Source organism: Alnus glutinosa, chromosome 9, assembly GCF_958979055.1.
Source record: "Alnus glutinosa chromosome 9, dhAlnGlut1.1, whole genome shotgun sequence".
Lineage (NCBI taxonomy): Eukaryota > Viridiplantae > Streptophyta > Magnoliopsida > Fagales > Betulaceae > Alnus > Alnus glutinosa.
In genome coordinates, this window is record NC_084894.1 from 24,680,494 (window position 1) to 24,695,315 (window position 14,822).

At 37.3% G+C, this 14,822-nt stretch overlaps 2 protein-coding genes across 2 annotated transcripts; one reads left to right on the forward strand and one right to left on the reverse strand.

Annotated features, from left to right (window-relative positions):
• The first annotated feature begins 631 nt into the window (after positions 1–631).
• On the forward strand, positions 632–3,852 carry LOC133876897 (uncharacterized). Its single transcript, XM_062315134.1, has 3 exons — positions 632–1,465; positions 2,371–2,910; positions 3,313–3,852. Exons 1-3 carry the CDS (start codon positions 632–634, stop codon positions 3,421–3,423), a joined length of 1,485 nt encoding a protein of 494 aa, XP_062171118.1. The 3' UTR covers positions 3,424–3,852.
• A 3,586-nt stretch (positions 3,853–7,438) lies between these two features.
• Positions 7,439–8,428, reverse strand: LOC133878378 (transcriptional regulator TAC1-like). The gene has a single exon (XM_062316928.1). It carries the CDS (start codon positions 8,240–8,242, stop codon positions 7,691–7,693), a length of 552 nt encoding a protein of 183 aa, XP_062172912.1. The 5' UTR covers positions 8,243–8,428; the 3' UTR covers positions 7,439–7,690.
• Positions 8,429–14,822: the final 6,394 nt, after the last annotated feature.

The following is a 14,822-nucleotide window of genomic DNA, read 5'->3' on the forward strand; positions in this document are numbered from 1 at the left end:
TAAATTACCAATTATCACAAAAGCTTAAGCTTATAGAAAATGACAGACTAATTATTTAAACTAATATTCTAATAGACTACAGTGGAAGAGAATCTAAACAACAGCAGCAGATTATCAAATTTGAAAAGTAATGAAAGCTCATTTGAAAATATAGTAATTTAACAAACTTATATGAACCTTTAAACTAAACCTTAAGCATGACATGACCTCTCTCACATAATCCAGCCCTTTGTGTCACGAGGGCCAAAGGGCCCTCAATAGGCCAGACGTGACTTTTCTCGTGCCCTTCATAATGATATTTAGCAGTATCGATCTCTGATACATGCAGGATGGCCCCAACTTAGAACGGTTTTGATTGAATGGTTTGCAGCAAAGATTGGAACTTTTGGATCAGGGTGCCAAAAACTAACAGTTATAGCCGTTAAAGCAATTCCATCATTGCATGTAAAACGCAATCCAAATGATTAGCTGCAGTCTGCAGAACATAGTTCAAAAAGCAACTGAACATTCACATTAATTAGCAAATTAATCAAGGAAGAGAAATCCAACCACAGATTCCTTCTCCATGTTATTGAACTAGAATTGAAACTTTCTTTTGATCAGTTTCCATCATTTTAGGCTAATTTTCACAATGTCATTAGTCATTGCTTCCAAGTCTGGAGTCATGCAACAAAGATTAACATTTTTATACAGTAAATTTGTAGTGCGTTTATGCAAATCACTAGCTATTTCAGGAGTAGTCTGGTACTTATTCTACATTATCCTCTCCAACCATCCCTGCTGCCAGTCCTCTGCCCTCTTGGCAAACTTGAGATACACATGGTCTTCATCTTCATCTTCATCTTCCATTGTAGATTCTCCAACCAACATTAGCCACCTTGTTTTTGGAATAGCGAGTTCTGCAAAAACATGGGAAAGCAAAAAACCCTACATCCAAGCCTGGTGGCTGCCAAACAAAACCAGGGGATTTGTCTATTTGGATAGAGCTCCCAAAGAGACAGTACTCCAATGGCCTTCATCTTCTCCTCCTTTTCGTGTCTCACAAGATACCTCTAGATACCAAGAATACAACAAACATCCAAATCCAGATGCAATTCGAATGGCACGCATAATTTTCGAGTTATTCAGAGAGGTAAACAAAGGGGTTAGATGGTATATCATGGCAGATGATGACTCAATCTTTTTCTTGGATAATCTGGTTGAGGTTTTGGGCAGATATGATCATAATAAATACTTCTATATTGGGTCCAATTCAGAGTGTGTGGCATCGAATTTTGATCATTCTTTTGGAATGGCATTTGGTGGGGCAGGGTTTGCTTTGAGTTATCCTTTGGCACAAGCGTTGGTGAAGAATTTAGATGTCTGCATAAAGACATATCCAACATTGTATGGGAGTGACCATATTTTGCAGTCCTGTATTGCTGATTTGGGAGTCTCTCTTACCCAGGAAAAGGGCTTTCATCAGGTAATTTTGTTTTCTAAGTCCTTTCATTTCCATATTTTTGAAGTACTTAGACTAACCAGATGGAAGCTTCTGTTAAATCATCATTAATACATAACATTCCTAGTGGGTTCAAACTCTCATTTAAGAGCATGCATCTCTAGCAATGTTATGCATTTTAGTTAATAAAAAAACATCATATTCTACGTTCAATATTACAAAGTACTCCTATAGATTTCTTATTCCATTATCTATTTTCTTCAATATTTTTTTTCCGATTTTTATTTTTATTTTTATTTATTTATTTTTTCTCTCTCTTAAATCACCAAGAGAGAAGAGAGAGAAATGACCCTAGCAAAAAAAAGAGAGAAAAAACATTAGAAAAAAGAATACATAAGTCATAGTGCTTGTCTAAAAGTAGCAATTAAAAAAGAAAATATGTGTTTTAAATCATAAGGAGAAGAAAGCTGTTGGACCTGATTTTTGCCTATATATTAGTTAAATATACACGATATGGAGGTTTTAGAGCAACTGCTGCAGATGCTTTAACAAGTGAAGCCAAACACGTGAAATATTTAATTGATCAAATGAGAGGTAAAATTCGGACATTTGCTCTTATACCATGTTAAATCATTATCCCAAAAACTTGAGTTAATAGAAAATAATGATTTTTTTTTTTAATTGTTCAACATTATTAAGAAAATATTTTGTCATGTATGGCATGATTGTGATCCTTGGGTATTTAATGCTTAAACATTTGGCAGTGGTTTATAATAAAAACGTAATGTCGAATATTTTTTATCAGATTAATCCTTTGCCATGGTCAACTTGAAAGTGAAAGATAGCAACCATGAAAGCAATGAAAACAATATAAATTAACTGGCTTTTTATATATCTAAATATGTATATATATGTATATTCCATTACAGATTGATCTACACAGTGACATTTCCGGACTTCTATCAGCTCTTCCACAGTCTCCATCCGTTTCGCTTCATCACCTCGATGTAGTCGACCCAATTTTTCCTTCCATCAAGAGCCGCCACGAGTCACTGAACCACCTAATGGAAGCAGCAAAAGCTGATCAGTCAAGGCTATTGCAGCAGACCATTTGCTATCATAAACAAAGCAACTGGTCTTTTTCCATATCATGGGGCTACTCTGCTCATATTTATGAAAAGCTTTATCCACCAACCATTTTGCATAGACCCCTCCAAACCTTTACGCCATGGAAGAAGTCGGCTAAGCCACCCTACATGTTCAACACTCGACATCCCTCAAATGATCCATGTGAGGCTCCTCATGTTTTCTACTTTGACGCCATAGAAAGGAGCAAGGGGAACCAAATTCTTACAAGTTATGTTAGAAGATCACCTCGTGGGTTACTGGCTTGTTCATCAAGTGGGAATCACTCTGCTGATTTAATATCCAAAATTCAGGTCTTCTCGCCCGCGAGGAGACATGGTGAGGTGAGTGGTTTGCATTTTCAAAAGTGAGGCACAACACGTGAAATATTTAATTAGAATGACGTGAATTGACGGATTCAAACTTGAGATCTCTGACTCTGATACCAAGCTTTTGAGATAAATGATGTTTTAATATATGATATCAAAGCATAAATCCTGTGCTCGAACCCTGTTTCAGTCATTCATCTCTAATTTCAATTAAATATTTCACGTGTCGAGCCTTATCTATGATTCAGAAACATGAGGGGATCGAAACTTTTAGAATATAAATTAATTCATCAATTTCTATTAGCTTAAGCTTTTAGGACAAGGTTGTCTACAGAATCCCTTTAATTTGTGAATAATCTTAAAACATATCTAAAATTATATTTTGATTCTATTGTTTATTTATATATTCATTCCCAGGCTGGTAATAGAAGAGAGTGCTGCGACGTTGTGCGTGTAGCTGAGAATCTGAACTTCACGGAGGTCATGTTTAGGGCTTGCATGAAGGATGAAATAGTGGCCTATATGTAATCCTAGGCCTAGATATCCAAATGAGTGAAGCTTTGATTGATGTATGGGTGTGTTGTAATTAATATAAGAATAATGATGTTTTCACGGAGGAACATTATTGCTCATGGTCAATGCATGTTGCTGATTAATTAATCTCGATCTTCTTCTCAAAATTGGAGCTGGAACAGATCAAGGTCAAATTTGGCTCAATATTAATTCGTTGGGAGGAATTCATTCAACTTTACGGGCAGATTTGTTTTATATATGGTTTGTGGTCAATTTAGTTGATGCTTACATGTAGCACCTGTACTTGTTTGTCTTAAGGTGTGGACGAAATTCTAGAATCTTTTGTGGCAAGCTAGACGACATTGTTAATTATGTTCTATCTGATATCCTCTTCTTGTTGTTGGTTGCCTTTAATCAAGTCAAGTGGGGCCTTCTGTGTTACTCATTCTTATTAGTTTTGGAGTTGTGTTGGCCGACTTAACTATATATCTGAAAGTCCTCTTTCTTTTTTTTTTTTCTTTTTTTTTTGACATGTCCATACGTACAAATCATCTTAGGTGTAGGAGTTTGATATTGACTTGGATAAGCTTTTGTTGACCGACAATTTATAGTGCTTATAAAAGGGCATGTGATGTTCAGAATTTTATAGAGTGCAAAAACGTGAGCATCAGTATGTGCAACTGAGGGTGCAACCAAAGACACCAGTGCTAGTTTTTATTTGTGGGAAAAGTGTGCGCGCGCCGCACAACCCGCACATAAGCAAATCAGAAGAGCCGCCCACGGTATATTTCTTCTTGGTTTTGGAGGAGCCAGAACAAGAGTGAAAAAAGAGAAGGTATGACTGTCAATGTGAGAGAGAAACATAGAGACCAGTTGTCATCTGTTTCCAGCAAAAGAAGATTTTGTATTTCCGTCTTTTGTATTTTCTTTTGGGAATAATCTCGATGGTGTGATAGTGAGATTTGAGTGTATTGGGGCTTTGGGTTCTGAGTGATTTTATCTTTGCTATTTTTGTATTCCATATTCATAGTGAATTTCTTCGTGATCGCCTCTGCCAGTGAACGTATCTCATATTGAGGGAACCACTTAGATCTTGGTGTTGTGTGTGGTTGATTTAATTTTGTTGTCTTCTAATTTTTTGCATCTCATAGGTCTTGGAAAATATGATAAATTTCTTAACAACTGGTATCAGAGCTTTTGGTTTGTGTGGGAGCAATGACAGTAGAAGAAGAAAAGATTGGAATCGAAATGTTCAACGACACAGATTTTGGGTATTGAAAGATGCAGTTGAAGATATTCTTTATGGGAATGATCATAACATACTACCACTCTCCCCAGACAACGTCCACGACGCCCCATTCTATCGACACTAACCCGAAAGTAACCATTTCTCTTACTACAGGTTGTGACGTCCCACATCGCTTGTATACGTAACACCCCGGTCCCATATTGGGAAGATGAGTAACCCACATAGAGTGAGTGGTTTATAAAGATATTCATGAGTGCTAAGTCTCACATTGCTTAGTTAGTAGGTGAATATGGGCTTTATAAGAAATTATAGGAACTCCAAATTGACTAGTCCTTTTAGGGTGATAGAGCAGATGTGGCTAGCACTTTTTTTTGGGTCGTTACAGTTTGGGTATGTGAATGAAGATGTGCTTATATGTATATTCACATACTTCTTGACACGACGCATTTTAAAGTCGTGATAACTATGAACCTATTAGAACTTCCCAGTTAAACGTGCTTATGTGAGAGTAATACCAAGATGGGTGACCTTCTGAGAAGTCTGGTTCGGGATATCCAAAAGTTGACAATATTATGTCGTTGAGGATGGATCGCTACAAATGATATCAGAGCCATTGCCCAGCTTGAGATGGGGGGGAGCGTGCACAAGTCCATGAGGGTTGCCAGTGGGCACTCGCTAGGACGTAAAAAATGAGGTGATCCCATGAAGTTTCCAGTGGAGACGTTGGGTCCTAAGACGGGGTGCTTGTGATGTCTCACTTCGTCGAGGTATGAGAATGAGGATGTGTTTATATGTATATTCGCACCATTTTTGACACAGCGTGTTTTAAAGCCGTGATGACCATGAACATATATATCAGAACTCCGCAATTATGTGTGCTTATGCGAGCTAGAGTAGTACATGGATGGATGACTTCCTAGGAAATCTAGTTCAGGAGAGTCAAAAGTGGACAATATTGTGTCATTCAGGGTGGGTCGTTACATAGGTTACCCCCTTCATGACTCGAATACAAAGCCGTAACCTTTTCGATCCCATACTTGACGAGCTGTACATGTTTGATCTCATACTCGACGTGTAGCTGGCTTTGATATCAAATAATACAAACTTTGGGTAAAACCCACCCTAGGAAATCAGCTTGTAAGGGTAGGATGCTCAAGAGCTTATACAATATGGTTAAGATTGTATTTAAACCATGTAGGATACTTAAAGATCATAACATATATATGATACCAATATCCAAAGGGCATCATGTCATGTGTCTATTACCATTTTATTTTTCACATAATTTCAAATTAGTTAGGCTAGGGTGGTATCCATCTAGCATGAGGGTACCATATGGATTGAGCTTCTTCCACTCTTTGACAGAAAAAGTTGAAATTAAATAAAGAAAAAGGATGGCAGGAGGAAGCGCATGCATCATGAACTAGAATGATTTCACATGGGTTTCTATTGCAATCAAGACCTTAATTATGCAAGATGGATTCACTGCAAATAAAAGAGGAGTAATTGCCAAAAATACAGGTCATCAGAAAAATGACAGTACTAATTAAAGACATATTGAAATTCAAAAACTATTAGCATTGATGAACCAAATAAAAAATTTTCAAATTTCGAGTGACAGTCCCAAATTAGGATGAACTTAATTATTTCGTGTGCTAGCAAGAATATAGAAGAACGAATTAATTCAATGCAAGGCATGCAGTAATTAATGTGTATATATAAGTCCTCTCTAAGCATCATTCTCTATAATTTGAATAAGAACTAATTAATTACTTGTGTAAAAATATGCATAACTTTCACTTTCTACCTGATCACCTGTTTTATGCTTTGCAATAAATACCTAAACAAGCCAGTGGCATCCCAATTAATCACATCTGAAAAATCTGCCAAGCTAGCTTGGATAGTTGAATTTATACTTATGATCACATTTTACAGTCTAAACTAAGAAATATATATATATATATACTGAGAAACGCTTGTGATCGTATGGCTTTAAATTTGATCTCTGTTTATAATCATCCACTGCATATATCCTCTATATCCCTATCATTTGACATGCAATAATATAATGCAGGTTTAATGTTGGAAAAAACAATAGCTAAAATAAGCTAACAATGATCATAACTTTTTGAATTTTGAACTTCGCATAGTTTTTAAACAATACAATGATCATAACTTACTTTTACCCTTTCAACTGATTAGAATGATATCGGAAAATCTTTTTCCCTAAGTAATTGTGAAATTAAGGAAATTAAACCGAGTTGAAGTGATGTTTGACCAGTTAGATTTCCATACTATTTGGCCTCATAACTCAATCATGTACTTTATCAAACGTTTATCAGCAATATTGTGAAGAAAAACAAGTTTGAAATGCATCTATTTATTAGTGAATTTATTTTGGTGCAATGGTTAAAGTCTAATGATGGCAAGTACAAGTACTACTTGATTGGTCAAAGTGGTCCACTTCATGCAAACAAATTCCAAAATTAATTTGCCTTCCAGGATTCTGCTTTTTGGGAAAAATGGTTCTTATAATCATGCTTCTAAGGATAATAGAAAAAGGCCTCTTGGAATAATAAAAATGTCTACAAGTTAATTCTTGATGCACGACTAGTGGAGCTAGTATTAGATAGAAAAAGATAGAAACTCGGAAGAAACGTATAGAGATCGATCATCTCATTTAGGTCATCAAGAAGAAGATTATCTTCCTTGGTAGAGAAGGGATCAAATAAAAATTGTAGCTCGTATTTACCCTGGTTCTTGTGCATGAAACGCGAAGGAGACTTTTAAATGCTTTCTACGGTTTATATATATATGTATAACAGATATATCCTCAGGAACAGCCCTGTTCAACCCTAATCCGTACCGTACAAGCTGGGCTTAATTAAATTACACCACCAAAATGCCATAAAATTATGAAAATTACATATGTGAACGCGGAGGTTTAAATCGAGAAAATTAACTTGAAAACATGTTTTACGGTAAGATGCAAAATAATAATTACCATGATATATATATATATATGTTGGAAATTCAGAAGAACTTTTTAGTACCAGTTGCTGTTGATGGGTCCTGATCAGGCTCAGGCCCCAGTCTAAGCTCAAGGTCTATCTTCGAACCAGACAAGTCATAGGTAGATGACAAACCCTTTTCTTCAGTTTTCCGATGAAATTGGTCTTTGTCTGATGATGCTTCGACAAATAGACGAAGTTGCTTGACTTCACCGACATGGGTTTCATCCCTGCTCGTAGGCCATTTTACTGTGCTACTCTCGACGTCACTAGGCTTATTGGCTTCGAATAGCCAAGAGGAAGAAGTCGCAGGTATTGGAGGATACGAGGGAAAGACCCTTGGGATGTCCGAAGATGGTTGAGATTGATCATCAATATTCGAGAATCTCTTGTGCTTGGCCTTTTCTTTTCGGTGGATGTTCATGTGCCCTCCTAAGGCTTGCGCATTAGAGAAGCCTCTCCTGCAAAAGGTGCAGTCATAGGACTTGCCTTGGGTTGCCCCTCGCTCATGATCTGAACTGATCACCTGGTCCAGATTTTCTTGGGGTGGCTGATGATCATGATCAGGCTCCATTTTTGCAGGAAACTTAACCCCAGAGAGAGAGAGAGAGAGAGAGGAATTGTAGACTGGCTGGTAGTGAAGATGGTTTTGTCGAGGGGGGCAGAGGGCCTGCTTTTAACCTTCTAGATTTATGATCTGTAACTTCCTGGATGTTATACAATTTAATTTGTATGAAAGGACAAACCTTGATCTACTTGGTCATGGTAGAGCTAGCTAGACTCGTCGCAATATTTTATATATACAATATGGTGGGTACGTAAGTAATTACATTGAAAGAACTTTCTCTCCCCTATATTTAATTGTATCTCAACCAGAGCAATTCCATGCATGCCCATAAACCAAAAAGGATTGAAGATAAACTCAGAAAACCTTAAAATAATATAGATACATATATATCTATATATATATATACACACATATATCAAGAGAGAGATTATGTTATTTAGTAGACTATTATAGGACTATTAGTTAAAATCAGCCATTAATTTTTTTGTTTTACGAATCCTTATTGATCTAGAGAAATGTTTGGTTTTTGCATCTTTTACTTATTTTTTTTGTTCATCTTTGTATAAGAGATGGGCAAATCCACCATTGAATCTATGAGGCATTTGAAAGATTCAATGATTAATTTGCAAAAGAGGTGAACTAGAGATGTATGTATGTGTAACAGCTTTCTATTGATCCAAAGACTAATTTTGAGTGTCACGTTATTCTAGTTGTATAGTAGTAATATAGCAGTCTATTAAATAACATTAGTCATATATATATATATATATATAAAATGAGTAAATAAATTTTACATTGAAATCTCCCCTTTTTCCTTTTATTTTTTGGTTGTGGTCTTTATGACTGAAACACAGTGAAGGAATATTATTTCATTCTGTTTAATTCTTACTAGTTCTCTCTCTCTCTCTCTCTCTCTCTCTCTCTATATATATATATATATATATATAATAAAGTATGTACTAACTAATCATTTCTGTTTAGCAAAGAGGCCTTAGATAAACTTCTACTCATATACTAATAGCTTAAAAAGATGACACCAATTTTGTTGATCAGAAGGCCTTGCATGTACTGAAAGTCTATATTTTTTATTTGTTGATGGGGATAGATTGACATTACGGGTAGCCATAAATTTAAGTTTGGAGTACGTACTTCCAATTCCTTGTATACTGAAAGTCTGAAAACGTAATTAGGAAAAAAAAAAAAAAAGAAGTCTGAAAACGTTGTTTTCAGAAATTGATCGATATATATATGCACACACAAAATATTTTATTATACTTTTTCCCCAAGCATCAATAAGAAAAACGAAAAATATAGGTTTTTGGCTAAGATAGAGTTTGATTAATATATATATCCGTATGCTTATTTGTTCATATGTTGGCTGCAACGCTATAACTCAATCACCCTCATTGGTCGTCACCTAGCTATGTGAACAACGTTATTTAAAAGAGATTATTATTATAATTGGAAATTAAGAATTAATTGATCCCCTAACCCAGAATGAAATAAGGATTGTCTTTCATATATGCAATAAAAAATAAGAATGAATGAAATCATTTGTGTAGTCTTGATAAGAATACATGAAAATAAAGGAGAGAATTTTCACAATAAAATTTTCATAATATAATGTACATGACTCTTAACTCCTTGCAATGACTTGAATTGTATGGCCATGATTTTGATTCAACAAGATAAAAATAGGACTCGATTCTTAATTATGTGCCATCAAATGCCTCGGCAACCAAAAATGATGATATATATATATATATACTACTAATATACCATAACCTAAGATTTATTGAAGAAGAAGAATGCCAAAGAAAATTATGGCTTTTACTTCATTTTCTGGGTTATTATTGGCTAATTCTTTGAATTTCACTAGAAGCTAGACAAATTTTATTTTATTTTATGTTTGTTTTTGTTTTCCCTTTGGTATTATTATGATAACAAAATGTGTGATCCCAGCACATCTAACATATAACTCAAAACCATCAACAATATAATCCGATAATTATCCATTTTAAGAGTGATCATGTCAAATTGAATTATTATCCATTTTATTTATCTTGTGCATTTCAATATATAAGTCAGTCAAGTGTTCCACATGCAGAACTTCAAAATTTTAAAGACATTTCAATAATCAAGAAATGACAATACTTTTTCCTATATATATATAACTATTCTAATGCCAGGAATTCTCAACTTTCAAAAGAATAATCGAAATATATTTATTTTATGGTATTATATATATTATTTAAATAACGTGACAATATGTTTATAAGGCCACAATCACCTGGAGAAAATTTTATTTCATTTTTTTTTTGAAACATAATTAATCATCTCTAGCTCTTCTTGATCATGGTACGTTGATAATTCCAACGTTCCCAATATTCAACGTTTTCTTGCCAAAGTTTGCCACCTTAGCAGCCAAATTAAGGAGTCCAACAACAACCAAGCTCCAAGCATGCAGTACGAAGTGACAGCCAAACCCTAGTTAAGAATCACTCCCGACAGAGGGTGTTTTCATAAAAATATGATGATCATCATATTTATATGAAAACAACTAATTAAGTACCAACTTGCACCATTTTATGATCTCTACACGTACGTCTGCCAAGTGGAAGCTCAAGAGACATAGTCAATTAAACTAATTAATTAAAGGGCTTATATATTCTTTATTCTGAGAAAATCAAAATGTTTGTGTCAGCATTACCAGGAAAAAGAAGAAAGATCTGTATGTCGATCTCCCCGGCCGTCAAAACGCGTGGAAACTGACCACTTGTGGTCAATGATTTGCCTGTTAATTATTGTTAACTAATGGTTTATCGAACTTGTAACGAGAGAAATTGTTAAGTAGTGAAAGATTTTAAATTTTAAGGAAACTTAAGGCTTTTTAGATATCGAGGAAACCTATTCTTTTTCAATACAAGGTGTGAGATTAATTCTGCTTCCTTTCTATTAATTACTCATGCATGTAAATAAGAGAATTACAAAGACATAAAATATATTCCTTTATCCTAAGATAAGCTAATAATACAAATAAATTACTTGGGGATAACTCTAACTTGGAGAAACTTACGTACTACTAAATAACTTTTGCACTATAGTGCTATATATAAATAATTAAAAGACATGCACCGACTTAGATAACTATAACTATATTTATTTAATTAAACTACGATTACTCTAAGATAAACTAATGAAAGATATGTCAACGTCTTTTACGTGTTGTAGAATTTTGATTTCATAACACATTGCTTTCTTATATCCATAAATGTGGAAGTAGTCAAAAAGTTAGAACACTTGGAAATTATATATGCATTTTCAGGTGATCAGTGTGGTGATTCCGCCCCCATTTGATATATATTTGTGTTTGGAGGTCATGGATTTGATCTCGATTACTAGCTGTGCTTAGGAAACAGGGGACTCATACCCATAATCTATACCTGTTGTGTGCTTATGTTTGAGAGCGTGTTTGGTGTTTGGTCATAGACAAAGCCTCGGAATAGAGCTTCCTTAGCCTACCTATGGTGGGGGATAAAGGGCATTCGAGGTACCCTACCTCCTAAGGATCAACTACAATAGTTGAGGATGAAATATCTGATAGCTTATTCATTGCCTCCTTAGGTTTAAATAGAATGCTTACATGAAAGGAAAAATACACGAATGGGAAAATGGGAAACAATCCCTTATTATTCTCCTACAATCCCTTATTATTCTCCTAATTTTCTACTGGGAAACAATCCCTTATTTTGGCCGCGATCAGCCACTTTCCTTCTTAGCCATGATGTGCAGCCCACGACTTTCCTTCCCGTGATTTATCTTGCCATGCAGACCACGACTTTCCTTCTTAACTTCCTTAGTGTGCGGCACACGTAACACTCCTTTCCCCTTCGAAACGTCCTTGTCCTCAAGGACAAAAGCAGGGAAACGCTGTTGAAAGTCGGATAAGCTTTCCCAAGTCGCGTCCGCTGGTGAATATCCCTGCCAATGAACTAAGAGTTGGTGGACTCCTTGCTGTATGCGGCGATCCAGCACAGCTTGTGGAAACACTGGCTCGTCTTCTCCTACGGGAAGATGATCTTGTACAGGTGTCCCGGTGCCCAGCCATTTCTTGAGGACCGAAACATGAAAAACATTATGGATTTTGGATGATGGTGGGAGAGCCAAACGATACGCTACTGGACCAATCTTGGCAGTAATGCGGTAGGGCCCGAAAAACCTGGGGGCTAGTTTCTGGTTGGTCCGTTTGCTAAGGGACTGTTGGCGATAGTTGTGCAATCGCAAGTAGACCCATTCGCCCGGACAAAACTCCCTTTCTGTGTGATTCTTATCATAAACCTGTTTCATGCGATTTTGGGCCCCCATTAATTGACGACGAACCTCTCGAAGTACTGCGTCTCTAGCAACCAAGGCTCCCTCAACCGCAGCAACTTGAGTGGTACCTGGTATGTAAGATAAGAGAGAGGGTGGAGGCCTTCCATAAACAACCTCGAAGGGTGAGTGCTTGATGGCTGAGTGGAAACTGGTATTGTAACAGAATTCAACCCACGGTAGCCATTTAACCCACTGCTTAGGATAAGAACTAGTGAAGCATCGTAGGTACATCTCAATGGTGCGATTGACTACCTCCGTCTGGCCGTCCGTTTGAGGATGGTAGGCTGAGCTAAATCTGAAGCTAGTACCATTGAGTCGAAACAGCTCGCGCCAAAAAAGGCTAGTGAAGGTTGGGTCTCGGTCACACACAATGGAAGTTGGTATCCCATGGAGCCGAAAAATGGCTTCAAAGAAGACTTGGGCAACTTGAGATGCCGTATATGGGTGCTTGATGGGAGTGAAATGCCCATATTTGGAGAACCTATCGACAACCACCAAGATAGTAGTTTTTCCATTAGACGGGGGGAGACCATCAATGAAGTCCATAGAGATATCAGACCAAACTTGCTCTGGAATCGGCAACGGTTGTAGCAACCCTGCAGGCTTGGTCGCATCTGTTTTGTGGCGCTGGCAAGTGTCACAGTGTTTGATAAATTCTTTGAGTTGGGAACTCATACCTGGCCAATAAAAAACTGCTCTCAGTCGCTGTAGCGTCTTGTGGTAACCTTCATGGGTGGCATTGTGGAATTCAGCAATGATCGTTGGAGTGAGCGCAGAGGTGGAGGCAAGATAAATACGATTCTTGAAGTAGATGACACCCGAGTGAACATGCCATGGTCCCTGCATGTCACCCGCCTGTATCTTCTCTACCAGCTCTCGGAGGAGGGGCTCACTTTGTACTTCATGCTGGATGGGTTCAACCCACTGGGGTACGGGTTGTGAGATAGCCATGAGAGAGCCTTCCCCCTGCCGCGATAATGCATCTGCCACCGAGTTTTCGGACCCCTTCTTGTATTCAATGATGAAATCATACCTTACCAACTTGACAAGCCATTTTTGTTGAGCCTCTGTTACAATGGTTTGGTCCCATAGGTATTTGAGACTGCGGTGATCCGTTCGCACTACAAACTGCTGTCCTAATAAGTATGGCCTCCATTTTTGAACCGATGCCACCAAAGCCAACATTTCTTTCTCATAAGCTGACAGATTTAAGTTCCGCCCTTGCAAGGCTTGGCTAAAGAAAGCAATGGGACGTCGGTCTTGCATCAAGACAGCCCCAAGGCCGTACCCGGAAGCATCACACTCTATGACAAATGTCTTAGAGAAATCTGGAAGAGCCAATACGGGAGCCCGCGTCATAGCTGTTTTGAGATGCAACAGAGCTTGTTCCGCCTCAGTAGTCCATTTGAAAGCATCCTTTTTGAGAAGTTGAGTTAATGGCCGAGCAATAACACCATAGTTTTGGATGAACTTTCGATAGTAGCCGGTAAGGCCTAGGAACCCCCGTAGTGCCTTGAGTGTGGTAGGCCGTGGCCACTCCAACATGGCTTTGATTTTCTCAGGGTCAACCGCCACCCCTTCTCGGTTAATAATATGGCCTAAGTAATTCACCCTCACTTGGCCAAAGCTGCATTTATCTCTTTTGACATAGAGTTGATTAGTCCGCAAGATATCAAAAACAATGAATAAATGGATCATGTGTTCCCCCCATGACTTGCTGTAAATTAATATGTCGTCAAAGAAAACAAGGACAAACTTACGCATAACATCTCGGAAAACATCATTCATCAAAGATTGAAAAGTGGAAGGAGCGTTAGTGAGACCGAACGGCATTACCAGGAATTCAAAGTGCCCATGATGAGTGCGAAAAGCTGTCTTCTCCACGTCCCCTTCCTTCATTCGAATTTGATGATAGCCGGAGCGCAAATCCAGCTTGGAGAAGTACTGAGCCCCATGCAACTCGTCCAACAACTCGTCTATGACGGGGATGGGAAATTTGTCCTTGACGGTAATACGGTTAAGAGCACGATAATCCACACATAAATGCCAAGAACCATCCCGTTTTTTTACCAACAATACAGGCGAGGAATAGGGACTGGTGCTAGCCCTTATAACCCCTGTTTTTAACAACCCCAAAATAATTTTCTCAATCTCATTTTTTTGATAATGCGGGTACCTGTAGGGGCGTACATTCACTGCCCTGGAGTCCTCA

What these genes read in the sequence shown, in the direction of transcription:
- LOC133876897 (XM_062315134.1), top strand. Translation starts at nt 632, where the DNA reads ATGTCATTAGTCATTGCTTCCAAGTCTGGAGTCATGCAACAAAGATTA. An exon ending in AGGAAAAGGGCTTTCATCAG is followed by an intron (nt 1,466 to 2,370) that starts GTAATTTTGTTT and finishes ATTCCATTACAG; the next exon opens with ATTGATCTACACAGTGACAT. An exon ending in CCGCGAGGAGACATGGTGAG is followed by an intron (nt 2,911 to 3,312) that starts GTGAGTGGTTTG and finishes ATTCATTCCCAG; the next exon opens with GCTGGTAATAGAAGAGAGTG.
- LOC133878378 (XM_062316928.1), bottom strand. Translation starts at nt 8,242, where the DNA reads ATGGAGCCTGATCATGATCATCAGCCACCCCAAGAAAATCTGGACCAG.